Source organism: Gymnoscopelus microlampas, assembly GCF_963454915.1.
Source record: "Gymnoscopelus microlampas genome assembly, chromosome: 6".
Taxonomy (NCBI): Eukaryota; Metazoa; Chordata; class Actinopteri; order Myctophiformes; family Myctophidae; genus Gymnoscopelus; species Gymnoscopelus microlampas.
In genome coordinates this window covers 25746376-25761776 of record NC_139943.1, presented here as the reverse complement: position 1 = coordinate 25761776, position 15401 = coordinate 25746376, and the positions used below count along the sequence as shown (strand labels likewise).

Genomic DNA, 15401 nt, shown 5'->3' with positions numbered 1-15401 from the left:
ACTTAGTTGAAAAGAAGGTCAGTCATTTTATCATCTTGTGCATTCTGGGTACGTAACATGTGAAAACGGTCTCTCCCATTGCCATTCCAGCAAATTATGCAAATTTCTTTGCAGGAAACATTCTGGCACTGTAGTGAAAAAACACAGCTTGTATCTTCTGTACTTCATGGAACAAATCTGTGGGGAGAGGTACAGTCACCTCAACTACTGACAGGGGATTGCCTTCTCTGAGATACATATGGATGCAAGTGTCTCTGTGAAAGCCTGTGTACTAGAAACTATAGGATCTGTCCAGAAAGGTTTGAAATGGGACCTCACATTGTGTAGTCATTGTCTCCGCCAGGCCGAAGGCATGGCGAGAGAGTGTGTTTTGCACCCTGTCCGTCCGTCCGTGTGTCCGTGTGTCCGTGTGTCTATGTGTCCTTCTGTCTGTGGACAGCTAATCTCCGGCGCTGTTGGCTTGATCGCAGCGAAACTGTGCACACACACTCCCTGGATGCCAATTCAGAACCTCTGCCCCAATTTTTCACATGGGCCTGTTATAGCGCCACCAGGAGGCCGCTTTTTGCAAAACACATTTTTACTCCTACAGATTTTGTTCTAACATCACACAAATCGGCACACAGTATCTCTATTGTCATTAAACCAAACGTGTCTTTCAGATTTTTCATATTCCATCCTGATTGGCTAAGAATGCCTTCCAAAGTTTGCAGGAGTGCTCCGTTTTGAACAAAATGGCACACACAGCATGCAATTTCCGTAAAATTTTGTACACACATTCTCACTAGGCCGAGGACAAAATGCCACATGAACATTTTCAAATCAGTCTCATGGTGGCGCTATAACAGGCCGATTCCTGTTTTTACCTATAACTGCACCGATCTGAGTAAAACTTTGTAAGTGCACTCCCTAGAGGCCAAGGAAAAACCTTTGCCCTGCATTTTTCACATCTGCATTTTATAGCGCCACCAGGAGGCAGACTTTTGGATATTACTCCTTCAGATTGTATCCAAATTTCAAGCAAATCGGTACACATGATCTCTACAGTTATGTGATCAAGACAAATGTGTTTGATTTTTCATATTCAACATTCGATTGCGGTGAAACTTTACACAAACTTTCGCATTACGTTGAGGAACAAATGCCACCCTTTCAACATTGCCCTATTATAGCGCCACCAGGAGGCCGATTTTTGCAAAACAGTCAAAACAGTTACTCCTACAAATGTTGTCCAAACATCACGCAAATTGGTACATATTATCTCTTTAGTCAAGTCATCAAGACGGATCCGTCCAATCTGTCCGATTCTTTACATTCCAGCCTGATTGGCGAATTCCGAACATTGCTGGCCCACACTAACCTACCTGACCTGGCGGAGACCTGTGCTCCGAGGAGCACTTTTTCTAGTTGGAATCTAGAGCTGCAGGTTATGTTAAATAGCTAAACATCTGCAAGCGAGTTACTGAAATAAGTATGGTAATGGAGCCTAAAGTGTTATAGGCCGATTAGCTTACTAACTTACTTACTGACTGGATTGTAACATGACTCTCCATTCTACACACACCTGCGCGCGTGCACAAAACCAGACACAAAACCAGTCACACACACACCATTGGAATAGAGAGCAAGGGTGGAATCTCGACTCCTCGTCATTCAGGTTTGACTGGTTTTATTATTTAGAGGGAGCTGAGTGATCCTGTTAGCTCTGTTAGCTCACACATACATACCATAGACATACATGCATGTGTACGTGCGTTCATACACACACATGCACGAACATTCAAATGCCTTGCCCCGCCCAGCTGCCTTGCCTTGTGACAATGCCTTCAATGTTCAAAGTCATATAGGTTTGAAAGAATTCACCTGTCACCTGAAGCTTTTTATATGATAAGCCCCCCCCTACTTACACACTCAAACACACACACACACACACACACACACACACACACACACACACACACACACACACACACACACACACACACACACACACACACACACACACACACACACACACACGCACCTACGCAGACACGCATGCACGCACGCACACACACACACACACACACACACACACACACACACACACACACACACACACACACACACACACACACACACACACACACACTTAGAGCCCACATATAGTTTACTTGACCTTATTTCTTGTATTCCAGGATGATTTGGGAATAGTAAACTTATGCTGTTTTGCAATTGGATGAATAAGAGTGTGTGTGTGTGTGTGTGTGTGTGTGTGTGTGTGTGTGTGTGTGTGTGTGTGTGTGTGTGTGTGTGTGTGTGTGTGTGTGTGTGTGTGTGTGGGTGGGGGGGAGCGGGGTGAATGCGTGTAAATTGCAGATGTGAGATGAGAAGGGAAATATGTTATCTCCTTAGCAGAGAGAGTGTGTACCCTGGCACAGGCATGATAGCAATTAACCATTAACCACAGTCATGTGACCTGTCTACCTCCGCTGATGGGAGTACATTCAAATTGGAACAGAAAAGCACAGCAAGTGTGAGGTATTGATTGGCTAATGAATGATTAATCTGAGAACAGTGTTACATTTATCAACCTTCTCGTGGTGAAAGTCATTTCTGGAATGCCATACACTTTTGCAATTTTGTTGGCAAGCCTACAGCTCTTCTGGCATGCTCATAACAGCATTTCAAATACAACACGTGATTCGAATTGAGTTCCTTAGCATTTGGAGTAGACTTTGAGACATGAGATTAGATGAATCTTTGGCACCTGGCTTGAACTACTTTAGGTCGGACTGTGTCAATTGCATTTAACCACTTAAACCCTCTATTCTGGGTGAAACGGACCTGACTTGCAACTGTACTTAGTACACTCTTTTATCGCTCTAGTCTCTACACCAATCTCTTTGCCAAAAATAGACGCTCTACAAGCTTGTACATCTGCTATACGTTACATGTTACATTTCAGACCGTAGGTGTGTTATGGCATTACATACCTGTCCTTTGCTTTATGTTACGTAGTTGCCCCCCCCCCCCCCCCCCCCCCCCCCCATGATCTGCTCAGTAACTGTAACAGGCCAGCGGTATTATGAAAACTTCTGAGGCCACCTGGAAAAAACACCTCACTCACTGTTGACGTTTGACTGATATTTTTTTTTAATAACTATAAGACATATGGAGCAACAAGTAAAACTTCTTTCCCCCAAATAAGTATTTTTGCCATTTCTATGCTTTGTTACAGATCGGTCAGTTATTGATAATTTGTCTCCCACAAATTATCCTGACAAAATACATAATTTAAACTCTTCGATAGAGTTGAGTACAATTTCAGTTGTATATTGTAATTGTAAATTGTGACAGCGAACACCTTGGTCCAACTTTTTTGCCCCAGGTACAGGATGATGGCAAGTAACAGAGTCAGCTAAAGCAGGCCCAGTCCTACCGGACTCCCCTGATGGCCACCTCCCATCTAGAACTGCTCCACAAATGACCGATGCTTGCATCATGATCTGTATGGCACAGGCCTATGAAATAATCTCATACTTTGATGCCACTTGCAGTGTAGCATACCTGGATTCTAGTACTAATCCCTGTGGATTACTATCTGCTGAATCCTATCTATTTTCTATTATTGATATAATTTCTTACTCCGAGCTGATCATTTCAGCAAAGAGTTTTGGTGTAGAACGAAAAAAGAATGGGGGCCAAGGATAGAGCCCTGGGGGATCCCAGTCAATGAAGTATATGGGGTTGTTTAATTGGGTAAGATTACACAGACCTAGACATGGTAAGAGAGAGAGGAGAGACACGCAAGACAAGACAGGGATTGCGTTCGAACGTTTTTTTTTTTTACATACAGTATTTGTGTCATGGCTCTCACACTAATCCTTTCAACCACTCTATTTGACCAGCCTCACCCAAAACAAGAGCAGTCAACTCTCCTGTCCCAGTAGTTTGAACCCTTTGTAGTATCGGTGTAGCATAGCACACTTTAAAATCATATCTATCCTAGGTGTCATTTCCCCATCTTGATCCATTTTAGACAGCTTTCCTCCATCCCCAGGTTTAACCCCTCTCCTCTCCCCAGTCTACAGCTGACTGTGGTAGCTGTGTTCTGGTGGTACCAGGCAACACAATGCTGCGTCATCCTCTCTTATGTTTTGTTGTCACTTTTTATTTCATCTTTATCCTCCTCCTGCACTGCGAAATCCTTTACCCATTTGGACCCATAAAGGTAAATTTCTACACTCTACACTCTTGATCAGAGTTAACACTCAGGATTTTGCAGTGTCAAGTCAAGTCACCTTTATTTGTATAGCACATTTAAAAACAACCCAAAGTGCTTTCCATTCAAAATAACATCATAAAGACCTCATAAAATCCAACATAGTGTAGTTAGAGAGAGAGAAAAGGATAGAATGCCAGAGTGTTTAGCTGGATATCTCTTCGTTTTACTGTTGATTGATTGATTGATTGATTGATTGATTGATTGATGCATTCATTGATTCATTCATTCATGTCTTACCAACAGGTGAGACATGAATGAATGAACAGTAACAGACTAGCATGTCTATTGCTTATCGCTACATGTTGGTGACCCTTAAGATGACAGAAACAAGCTTCCCTGGCTATTCAGTTTATTGTAAGGCCGGCCTGGGGACAAGCAATGCTCCAACAAACACATTGTACACTGTGATTTATATACTTACGCAAGCTTATTTACCATACTTTACATACCATTTTCATTACGTTTTCCAAGCAAGCTTTGTATTCCTAGAGGGTCAACAACATGTGATATCAACACAGAATCCTATGTCTCATACAAGGGGACAGCCATAGATTTATCAGCCAGCTCCCATGTCATATGCCCATCTGGTGACGTTCTTATGATATTAAGCATGTTTCTTTTTTTAACAAGGTATCATGCACAGAGAGAGAGAGACCTTAGTTGAACTAAATACATGAAACTTTAAACTAAACATGGAGTTTGCAATAAAACATACCAACGAGTAATGAATAGGGAACAAAGTTAGAATAGGATAGCTATTTGCATTAGTTATTCTTCGGATGGTTTAAATATTGACTACTAGAAGAGCTTAATGAATGTATTCCTTCATGTCTTTTATACAATACACTACAGTCAATATATGACAATGGGCAGGTTGGGTGTGAGAGTTATGTGAATAGGACAAGCATACCGGTCATTGTCTTGACTCAGAACTGAAGAGTGTACACAGGCACTTCTCTTATTTTCAGTGTTTAAGTAACAGCTTGTGACTGAAGGTCTCTCTCTGTCAACAACTCTGTGGTTACATGTTGTTTGTTTGTTGGACAAAGGAGTGGAAAATGTAGCAGTGAGAGAAAGATGTACAGAAAGACATGAGTCAGAGGAGAAGTCGGGTTGAGTTTTGAGAAGTTCCGTCTTTGTAAACTTTACTTCTTTACAATTCAATTTCTTAGCATTTTGTGGTTTATTTTTGCCATGCTCACCATGTTAGTGGGGAGCATGGAGTGTGAATCAAATTCTTATTCAAACTTTGGTGGGAGGAGTTTCAGAATGAAAAATATACACATATACATTTTTGTTTTAGCCTGTAGATCCCCATGATGGTAGAACAGTGATTAAAATTGCATATTAGTGAATTCTATTGATCTTGAAGACGGTTGCTAAGGTTTTGGCACAGTGTCTGAAGCTGCATATGTGTTAAAGGTTGGCGGTCCAAAGTAGAGCAATTGACCTAATTACATCCCTCCTCTCTCCTACACATTCTGTCATGTACAAAAATCACAAGGGAAGTATTATATCCTTACAATAATGTTTGCCACAGCCAAACAGTGCTCTTATTTTTCCTGCCTGAACAACATTTTATTTAGTTAAACATGGATATAAAGCAATACAATCACTCTAGCCATTCCAGTATTAAAGGACCATACCAGTATAAATGCATGTCTGTCTACACAATATACTATGCCCTAGACATAAAACACAGCAATAACGTAAAACATGGAATGAAAAACATTAGCTGCCTTGAAGACCAAACAAATCACAGTGCTTTGGAAAATGGTCAGCAGTAATGTCTTAATTCAGGTGTTACTGTGGTTAGCCTGGAAATTCCTGGTTATTCAACAGGCCTAGGTACAAACAATGTCCTCGTAAAAAAAAAGTGTTTTTCAATTTGGCTGCAATTATTCATTTATTTTGGCTGACTTTGGCTTTGAATTTTGAATTTTCATACTTTGGACGTTCTCTGTCGTCCTTTTTGCCCCTCTCTACTGCAAATTAGGAATAGTCTACTGAAAGAGATGTGCTGCAAAAGCAGAGACATGGGGTTTGAATCGTCTGCGGTACCTCTGGCTTGACCTGGCATCCATAGAAACATAATTGAATGTGTTAGCTGAAATTATGATTTGTTTAATTGTCTGGCACCAATAGAATAAATAGACAGGATTCAAGAAGTCCTTCTCAGTGTTCAGTTTATTGTCAGGTGAGCCTGGGGTCAAGCAATGCTCCAACAAAAAGACCGTCGACAACAACATGTGATATCAACACAGAATCCTATGTGTCACACAAGGGGACAGCCATCTCATTAACCACCAATGTCATATGCCCATCTGGTGACATTCTTGATGATACTAAACATGCTTCTTTTTAACAACATTGAACTAAACCCATGAAACCTTAAACTAGACATGGAGTTTGCAGTAAAACATACTAACATTCGTGGTAGGGAAGCTAGGTGGGAAGGGCGGACTTGGTCACTGCACTAGTGATTCCCACAGATTGGTCAGAAGTTGAAGCATATAGTAGTGTTTTCTTCTCTGTTCTGTATGGTTCTGTTTTATGACCTTTTATTCTTAGCTTTTTACTGCGGTTCTTTTTCTTTTCCTACCCTGTAAAGCATATTGTAAACTCTTTGTAAAATGTATTACAGAAGCTTTGGCAAGATGTCTCATATACAAAAATACACATTGTTTATACACCACTTATGGTATATTAGGATGCATGAACATTGCTTACAGTAAGACGTTTTTTTAATGATTTCTTATACAATACTTGAGGAAACTCCTTTAAAAATGTGTGTTTCCTGTAGAGAAATAAATATAATAATATAATATAATGAACCACTGCCACAAGCCTACATTATTTGTCTCACTTACTTCGTGGATTATGACAGAGCCACAGATAATAAGCTATTTGTTCTTAACTCCCTCTAATCTTTCTCAGCAGATGTAGGCCTGCTATCTGTTCTCATTTCTCCATAGCCAAGTCATGCCAAGTCATTATTACGCACATGCACATGCACACACACACGCACATTACAGTGCAATAGAGATCATTGAGCTGTAATATTTAACACTACTGCTCTGCATTTTGTATCACAGAAAAGTATAGATAGATAGATAGTTCAGGATTTATAAAACCACACACAGACACATTTGACCATTTTCACTTAAAAGAAAAGATTGGCTATTTTGCTACTTATGTGTGATGCTGTAGTGTATGACAAAGTAGGGCATTAATTTACAAAAATATATAAAACGTTGAAATATGGAGATACAAGGTTTCTGCCCGACAGCAACAAAATGATACATATAGCATGTATTAATTTGTATTTTAGTATACAATATACAGTTTAGAAGGACAAAGTGACACGGTGGTTAGCAGCACTATTGTCTCACAGCAAGTTTAGGTTTGAACCCAAACGTTTTGTACATTTTGTACCGTTTGTATGTTGCATTGTTGCCTATGTACTGTATGTACTGTAGATGTTCATATGGACCACAATGAAAACGTTGGCCTTTTTTTTTTTTTTTAAGGTATTTTTTGGGGCTTTTCTGCCTTTATTTATAGTGGAAAGTGGAGATGGACAGGAAACAGGGAGAGAGAGATGGGGGGAGAGACATGCAGTAAAGATCGTCGGGAACAGGACTCGAACCCGCGATGCACTGTCAGGAATTTTTGCAGTAAATAAAATATTCAAATCAATCAATCAATCAATCAAAACCCGACTGGGGCTTTTCTGTGTGGAGTTTTTGTGTTCTCCCTGTTTTCGCGTGGGTGCTCCGGTTTCCTCCCACACCAAAAGGTACAAATGTATGGATGTACTTGGCAAATACTCTAAATAAAACTAACAACAAACAACATAATTGTATAGTCATTACGCTGTAACTCCTGTGTGGCTGTGTCGGCGATTCAAAGTGCTGAACGTACTGTCCGTTAAACTTTTATTGTCTATGCCTTCGTAATGGTCGGATGTGACTGAGGCCTGTAATGATAGTTTCTATAACTACCGTTTTGTTTCCATTGTCAGCTCCTTGGAGAGTAAGCCTCTGTGTTGTGCTGTGTCAAACAAGTTGTAATTGGCCTTCATATTGTAATGTGCAATACATGCAAAATGAGTGTGCTGATGTGTGTGGCTAATATACGTGTGTTTATATGGATGAGTGGCCATTTTGTTAACTTTCATTTGTTCATGTTAGCCTGCATTTTAATGTTGCATCTACAAGCTCACGACACCATTGCACAACAAAGTATAATACAGGGTTAAGTGGTTAATCAGACTAATCGATTTAGACGATTACAAAAAAGTATTTTCGTGTTGATTTGTGAAAAAAAGTGATTCTCGATTATTATATATCTCTGCTGTCGGGCAGAAACCAGTTAACGAAACAAAACGTGGAGTTAGGAGGTTTTGTTCATCATTGATAAGAACAGCTAAATGGACCTCCAAGCTCACAATGAGGTTGGAGGTCAAAAGGAGGTGGAGCCTGGAGTCAGCCAACTTAGCTGGTTTTGTCAGGAGTGCTTTTTAATACTCTTCATTGGTTCAATATTTGTTTTACCAACACACTAGTGATGTGCGGGTCGGGTTTTTTCATGACCCGCCCCGCCCCGCCCCGCCACGGAACCCAACCCGCCTCAACCCGCCCCGCGACCCGCGGTAAAAAAAAAAACGGTAAAATCATGAAGGAAAATAATCTTCAAGTATACACCCCAAGTGTATTCAAACTGTTTTATTGTTATTATTCTTATTCTTATTAGGAATAAAGACAAAACAAGAGCATGTGATTTTTTTAATTTTTTTTGCGTGTGAGAGGCTGACCCGCTCACCCGCAGCCCGCATAATTGCCTCTGAAATCCTGACTCGACCCACCCGCGCCGCGGGTTACGGGTCGGCCCGCTCATCACTACAACACACAGACGTAAAGGGTGTTCAATAGCACTGATTTATGGAAAAAAAATGCAAAAGCGTCAAAATGGAGTTAGCTGGTTTCTGCCCGTCAGCAACAAATTATATACATTTGATTACCCTACATGAGCTAGATTAAGTAAGTTATTGGTTCTGAATATCGGTTCCAATATATTTTCAGCCCTGGTGCTCCTCAATGCGGGCGTGGTGAAGTTCAGTCATGCACTGTGATCACTGATCCTTACTGCATTGGTTCTCAAAGTGGGGTCCGGGGACCCCCAGGGGTACTTGAGGGGGTTCCAGGGGGTCCCCAGCTAAATGATGGACAGGAACCAAATGGACTCTTATGAGTCTGTAACTCTGAGAGTGTACAAATGGAACCAAATGGACCTGTTAGGGTCCATTTGGTTCCATTTGTACACTCTCAGAGTTAAATTAACATTGATTTTACGATATGAATTGTGGTTGAGAATCCCTGCTAGAGCCGTAAAAAAACTCTTCTCTTATGGGGGTCCCTGGCTTATCTTTTCAAATGTGGGTCCGCGGGCTAATAAGTGTCAATTTGGGGGTCCTTGACATTAAAAAGTTTGAGAACCACTGCCTTACTGTGCTGCTGAGGAGACAGAGAGGAGAGGAGGGAGTATATCCATCACTGCAAGTAGACAGAAGCGCTGTCGTATGATGACTGTACGGCACGCTATTTGAACATTTGTCTTCAACCTGACATAATGGCAGAATAGATAGGTAGATAGATAAATAGATAGATGCTTTATTGTCCTTGCGGAAATGTATTTTGTACCAAGCAGCCATCAGGATACAAAAAAAATCACAAAACATAAATCACAGATCACACAATACATTGAATGGCTGTTTGGTCATGGTCACATGAACATCCAATAACAATCCCTTTTTTAATAAGCTCTGTTGTTATTGCTAGTCCTGTCAGCGTTGTCACATACACACACACACACACACACACACACACACACACACACACACACACACACACACACACACACACACACACACACACACACACACACACACACACACACACACACACACACACACACACACACACACACACACCTGACATACGATACCCATTGTGATTTGCTAGACTCATTAGGCTCTTCATTAGGATCCGTGGCCTCAAGGTATCCTTTAAAGACCCTTCATAAAGTGTACATACAGTAGTATTATATATACACGATGGGAATATCGGATGACAAAATCAAATATTATCCAAAGGCTCATAACCTCAACAGGTTGCTGCTGATACAGAGGGTGTGTCGGCTTACTTCTTTCCCTAAAATGGATTTATGATTCTGCCCGGATGTGTGTGTGAGTGTGTGTGTGTGTGTGTGTGTGTGTGTGTGTGTGTGTGTGTGTGTGTGTGTGTGTGTGTGTGTGTGTGTGTGTACGTGCCTTCTTCAGCATACACCATTTTCTGTGTTCCCCAATTGTATGTGCCATCTAATGAGCTTTCATGTTTTGATATGACTTTGCATGACTGTCTACAATGCTACTGTATGCAATGTAACAATCTTATTGCATAATATTTGACTTACATAATACTTCTCTATGTAGTATAACATTTACAACCAAAACTACATTTGATTCCAATCACTATATAACTAATAATTCAATAATTTAAAATTGTATCAGTCTAAGACATGAGATGGATGAATGATGGATAAAGTTATGATAGAGGGCCGTGGTGTGTGTGCATGCAAGCGCGCGCGTTTGTGTTTGCAGTGTGTTTGTGGTTTAGAGTTAGACCACAGGGTGAATGTTGACGTATAGAGTTACCTGTGCGGTGTTGGTTTGCCAAGGGAGTACAAGTAAGCTAAGAGATGGGAACTGTGTACATACAGCACACATGCACGCGCATGGGTGTGAGTGTGTGTCTGTCTAAAGTTAATCATCTGTTTAGTGGAAACTACCCGCCTGATAAATATCTCACTCGACCGATGGTGCTTTCGGGTGATGATGGGTCATAGGTTTCTCTGAGTCTGGGATACGTCATAACTGGGACTCCGTCGGAGGTGTTTGATTGGTCTTCCATCAGTGGTGGAAAGTAACTAAGTACAATTTCTCAAGTACTGTACTTAAGTACAATTTTGAGGCATTTTTACTTAAGTTGGGTATTTCCTATTTTCTGTGCTTTTACTTTTACTCCACTGCATCTCAGAGGCAAATATTGTACTTTTACTCCACTACAATTATTTGAAAACTTTAGTTACGGTACTAGTTACTTTATAGATTTTGATTATTATTACAAGCCCTATATACATTTTGGCCATTCGAAAATAGGCGATCTACAAGCTCACAATGCGTTTTTATACATTTGAAAACTTGAAATGGGACATTCTGCATAATGAGTACTTTTACTTTTGGCACTTTAAGTACATTTTGATGCCAATGCTTTTGTACTTTTAGTCAAGTACATTTTGAATTCCGGACTTTTTGCTTGTAAGGGCGCGCTCCCACCACACTTTTATTTTACCTCTGGGGCGGAATCTGCCAATGCTTTGTCAATGCAAATGTGTGGATTCCTGGAAAAAATCCACAAGACCATGAATCCACGCATTTGCATTGACAAAGCATTGGCAGATTCCGCCCCAGAGGTAAAATAAAAGTGCGGTGGGAGCGTGCCCTAACAGAGTATTTCTATATTGCAGTATTGATATTTTACTTAAGTAAAACATTTTAGTACTTTTTCCACCACTGGATATACTGTAGCTTCTGACATTTAGTACCTACAGGGCTGCTACCAATTCCTACGTGAGGCAGAAGAAGAGAGGAAATACATATTTAACACAGCACCTAAACAACTTTACACTGTATCTTTACGCTGTATCAGAACATTGTCTGTGTTAACAAAGCCAGCTAATGTGTGTTGATTTCCCTGTTGAATTGTGATTACATTACATTTGTGTTGCATCCTGACTTTCCATTTCTCCGACTTGATTCTACGACATAATAATAAGGTATTCATGCGGCACTTCCTGCAGGGACACTTGTGTAGACCGTCTATCCAACACCACATGAAAGCAACACTATACACAATGTGTAGGATACTTAAGCCAACATCCTGAGTGACTGAAAGGAAGACCACTGGCAGCCAATCACAGATAAGGGGAGGGAGATGTTTTGTTTGTTCGTTATTTGTTCTGCATCTTTGTTTTAGACTGCAGGAAATGCTTCCTTGTGTTGTGATGTATTTGTACACCAGAGTCGACTCCCAGTGTGTGTGTGTGTGTGTGTGTGTGTGTGTGTGTGTGTGTGTGTGCGTACATGTGTACATTAGTGTATACATGGATTAAATTAAGACGTTTTGCCTACTATAAGATATCTATTGCCCGAGGGCGAGGCAAATGTGGACTAGATTCACTACAAGATAAACGTATTGTTGGCATACGCTCCTGTTTGTTTCTTTGTTTCCCAAAGCTGCTTACTTTACTTACTTTACTTTACTCTCCAAACATGGAGTCCTGTGGAGTCCACAGAAATACTGCAGGTCCATGACCTGGTTTGGACTCTTTCATCTGGGATGAAAGAGTATTATACTGTAACCTTTAGCGTGTGTGATGCACCGGGTGATAACAGGTTAAAGGAATATTGAAAGATGTGTGTTAGTCCAAACAAACATGAACATGACAAGTGTGATATGCTGTGTGACCCATCACAGTTTCATTGTTGCAGTGACCAAGCAGCATAAAATATGTTTATAACACACGTTACATGACACTGACACGGAAGAGCAAAGGGCAATCATAAAAGACAAATGGACACTATAATGACTCACTTCACACACAGGTGTGTGGCCATTCCGCCATCGCTCCATGGTACTGAAAGATTAGGCCTACGCAGTAAAATCCTGAGAGTTAATTTAAGTAATGGACCCGTAAGGATCCATTTGGTTACATTTGTACTTTTTCAGTGTTACAAATGGCTAAGTTTAATGCTTAGGATTTTACTGTGTAGAAATTACTCAAGAGAGAAACAAACAAAGTACATTATAGAGATGGCCCAGGCACAATCATGCAGCCATCAAATACCCAACTATACTGTCATAAAGATGAGATTTATATAATGGAAGATACTGCACCCAGCAACACAAAACATTGAAACTATTTGTGTGTGTGTGTGTGTGTGTGTGTGTGTGTGTGTGTGTGTGTGTGTGTGTGTGTGTGTGTGTGTGTGTGTGTGTGTGTGTTCAAGCATTAAAATGTTGCAACTGTTGCAACATTTTAAAACACTTTCAAACGCATTTAGCTATACTGTACATGACAAGTTTACATAATATAGTAGGTGTAACAAGAAACAAATACATCACGCTAAAATAACTTTTCACCTATCCTGGAAAGCACAGATTTTTGAGCTGGACAATTAAGAAAACACACATTCTTTGTTCCCAAAATCCCAACTTTACTGTACATTTGTGATCATTTTGAAACCTTGTTTTGTCTTGATTCATTTCCAGTGCCATAACATCCTTTTGTCACAACATTTAAAAACAAGCACTGTTGTGAGAAAATATAAACCATACTGTATATTCAGTGTAAAATCTGTTGTAAAAAGATGTTTCTGTGTTCCAAAATTATTATTTTCTTCTTCAAATGTATCCTGATTCCTGAGAACCTTTTACCCCCATCTCTCCAAGCTGACAAGATGTCCCTGTGCACCTCTCCATTCTTTAAATGTCACACTGTCTTTCTGTCATTAATCACAGTCGCTTTGTCTTCCTCAGACACTGAGGGAGAGGAGGACGACCCCACAGAAGACAGTAGAGGAGGAGAGGACCAAAGACGACATCAAGACGGAGGATGACAACTGCTCATACAACCGCTGCAGCTCTGTAGACCTCGACAAGGTGTGTGTGTGTGTGTGTGTGTGTGTGTGTGTGTGTGTGTGTGTGTGTGTGTGTGTGTGTGTGTGTGCGTGCGTGCGTGCGTGCGTGCGTGCGTGCGTGCGTGCGTGCGTGCGTGCGTGCGTGCGTGCGTGCGTGCGTGCGTGCGTGCGTGCGTGCGTGCGCGCGTGTGTTGTTGTTTAGCTTTTGTATTTGTCTTTGGGGGGAAAGTACACAAGGAGTTAAGATAACAATGAAAAATGAAACAAAATGTTATCTAACCTGACGCAAGAGGGTCCAACCCACATTTTCATTAATGAATGAATGCTAACCTTAAGGTTAGCATTCATTCATTAATGAAAAGGTGGGTTTGATGTCACCACCCAAAATGTAAAACCAACATGTGTCTTTCTGTAAGTTTGTTTGCAAGTGCTTCTTACGGTATCTATCTCTGAATCTTTTTGACAAAAGTTGTCACGGAGATTCAAATCTCAATCTCAATATTCAAAACAGGATTGAAAGCAATTGGATGACAGAGTGAGAGGTGACCACAGAGAGGGGTGGGGGGAAGGTTCAACAGACATTAGTTCATTCACCTTTCTCTCCATGTCCTCTCTGGCATTGTCCCATGACTACAACATTCCAGGAGAGTGAGACAAAAATATGTGCGCGTACAATACATGTACTCATTCACATGCACACACACACGGCACGCATGCAGGCACACACACACACACACACACACACACACACACACACACACACACACACACACACACACACACACACACACACACACACACACACACACACACACACACACACACACACACACACCGCACACACAGATATGATATGGACAAAATATATCATGATATTTTTGGCCAAATACCTCAAAATCAATATTGTGGGGATGATCATTTGAGGTTTCACTAAATATTGACACAATGCGATTTTAATAATCACAAATAATCTTCAGTAATGGTGTATAAAAACTAAGTGGGTAAAGGCGAATAGTAGAACATATAACAATCAGGCGAGTTCAGAAAGTTAGATCACTTTACTGGAATGCAGCCTTGCCCGCGCGTGTGTGTCTAACGTGATTGTTTTATCACGTTAGCACTTTTCAACATCTACAATACATTTAGGAAAGAAATCCTGACAGATGTCAGGTGTCAGATCTTTGTAGTGGTTGATGATAGTGACACACTCAACCAGTTTGTCTTGTTTACACTGTTGTCAGGTATAACATCTATTGGATAAGATCGATATTGGCGGGGCACAGACACAGATTAGTTGTTTCTAACTACACTGTAGCTCAGTCAGTCAGTGCACTGACCATTATGCTCCTTCAGGTTGTGAGGACTCCCGGAGTG

The 15401-nt window shown here is 40.8% G+C and overlaps 1 protein-coding gene across 1 annotated transcript in view; it reads left to right on the top strand.

The window, feature by feature from the left end:
• Positions 1–15401, top strand: part of fa2h (fatty acid 2-hydroxylase) — a 35354-nt gene that overhangs the window by 12958 nt on the left and 6995 nt on the right. Inside the window, exon 2 of the mRNA XM_084059371.1 lies at positions 13927–14049. Coding sequence (XP_083915497.1) covers positions 13927–14049 — 123 coding nt within the window. The remainder of the gene's footprint in view (positions 1–13926; positions 14050–15401) is intronic.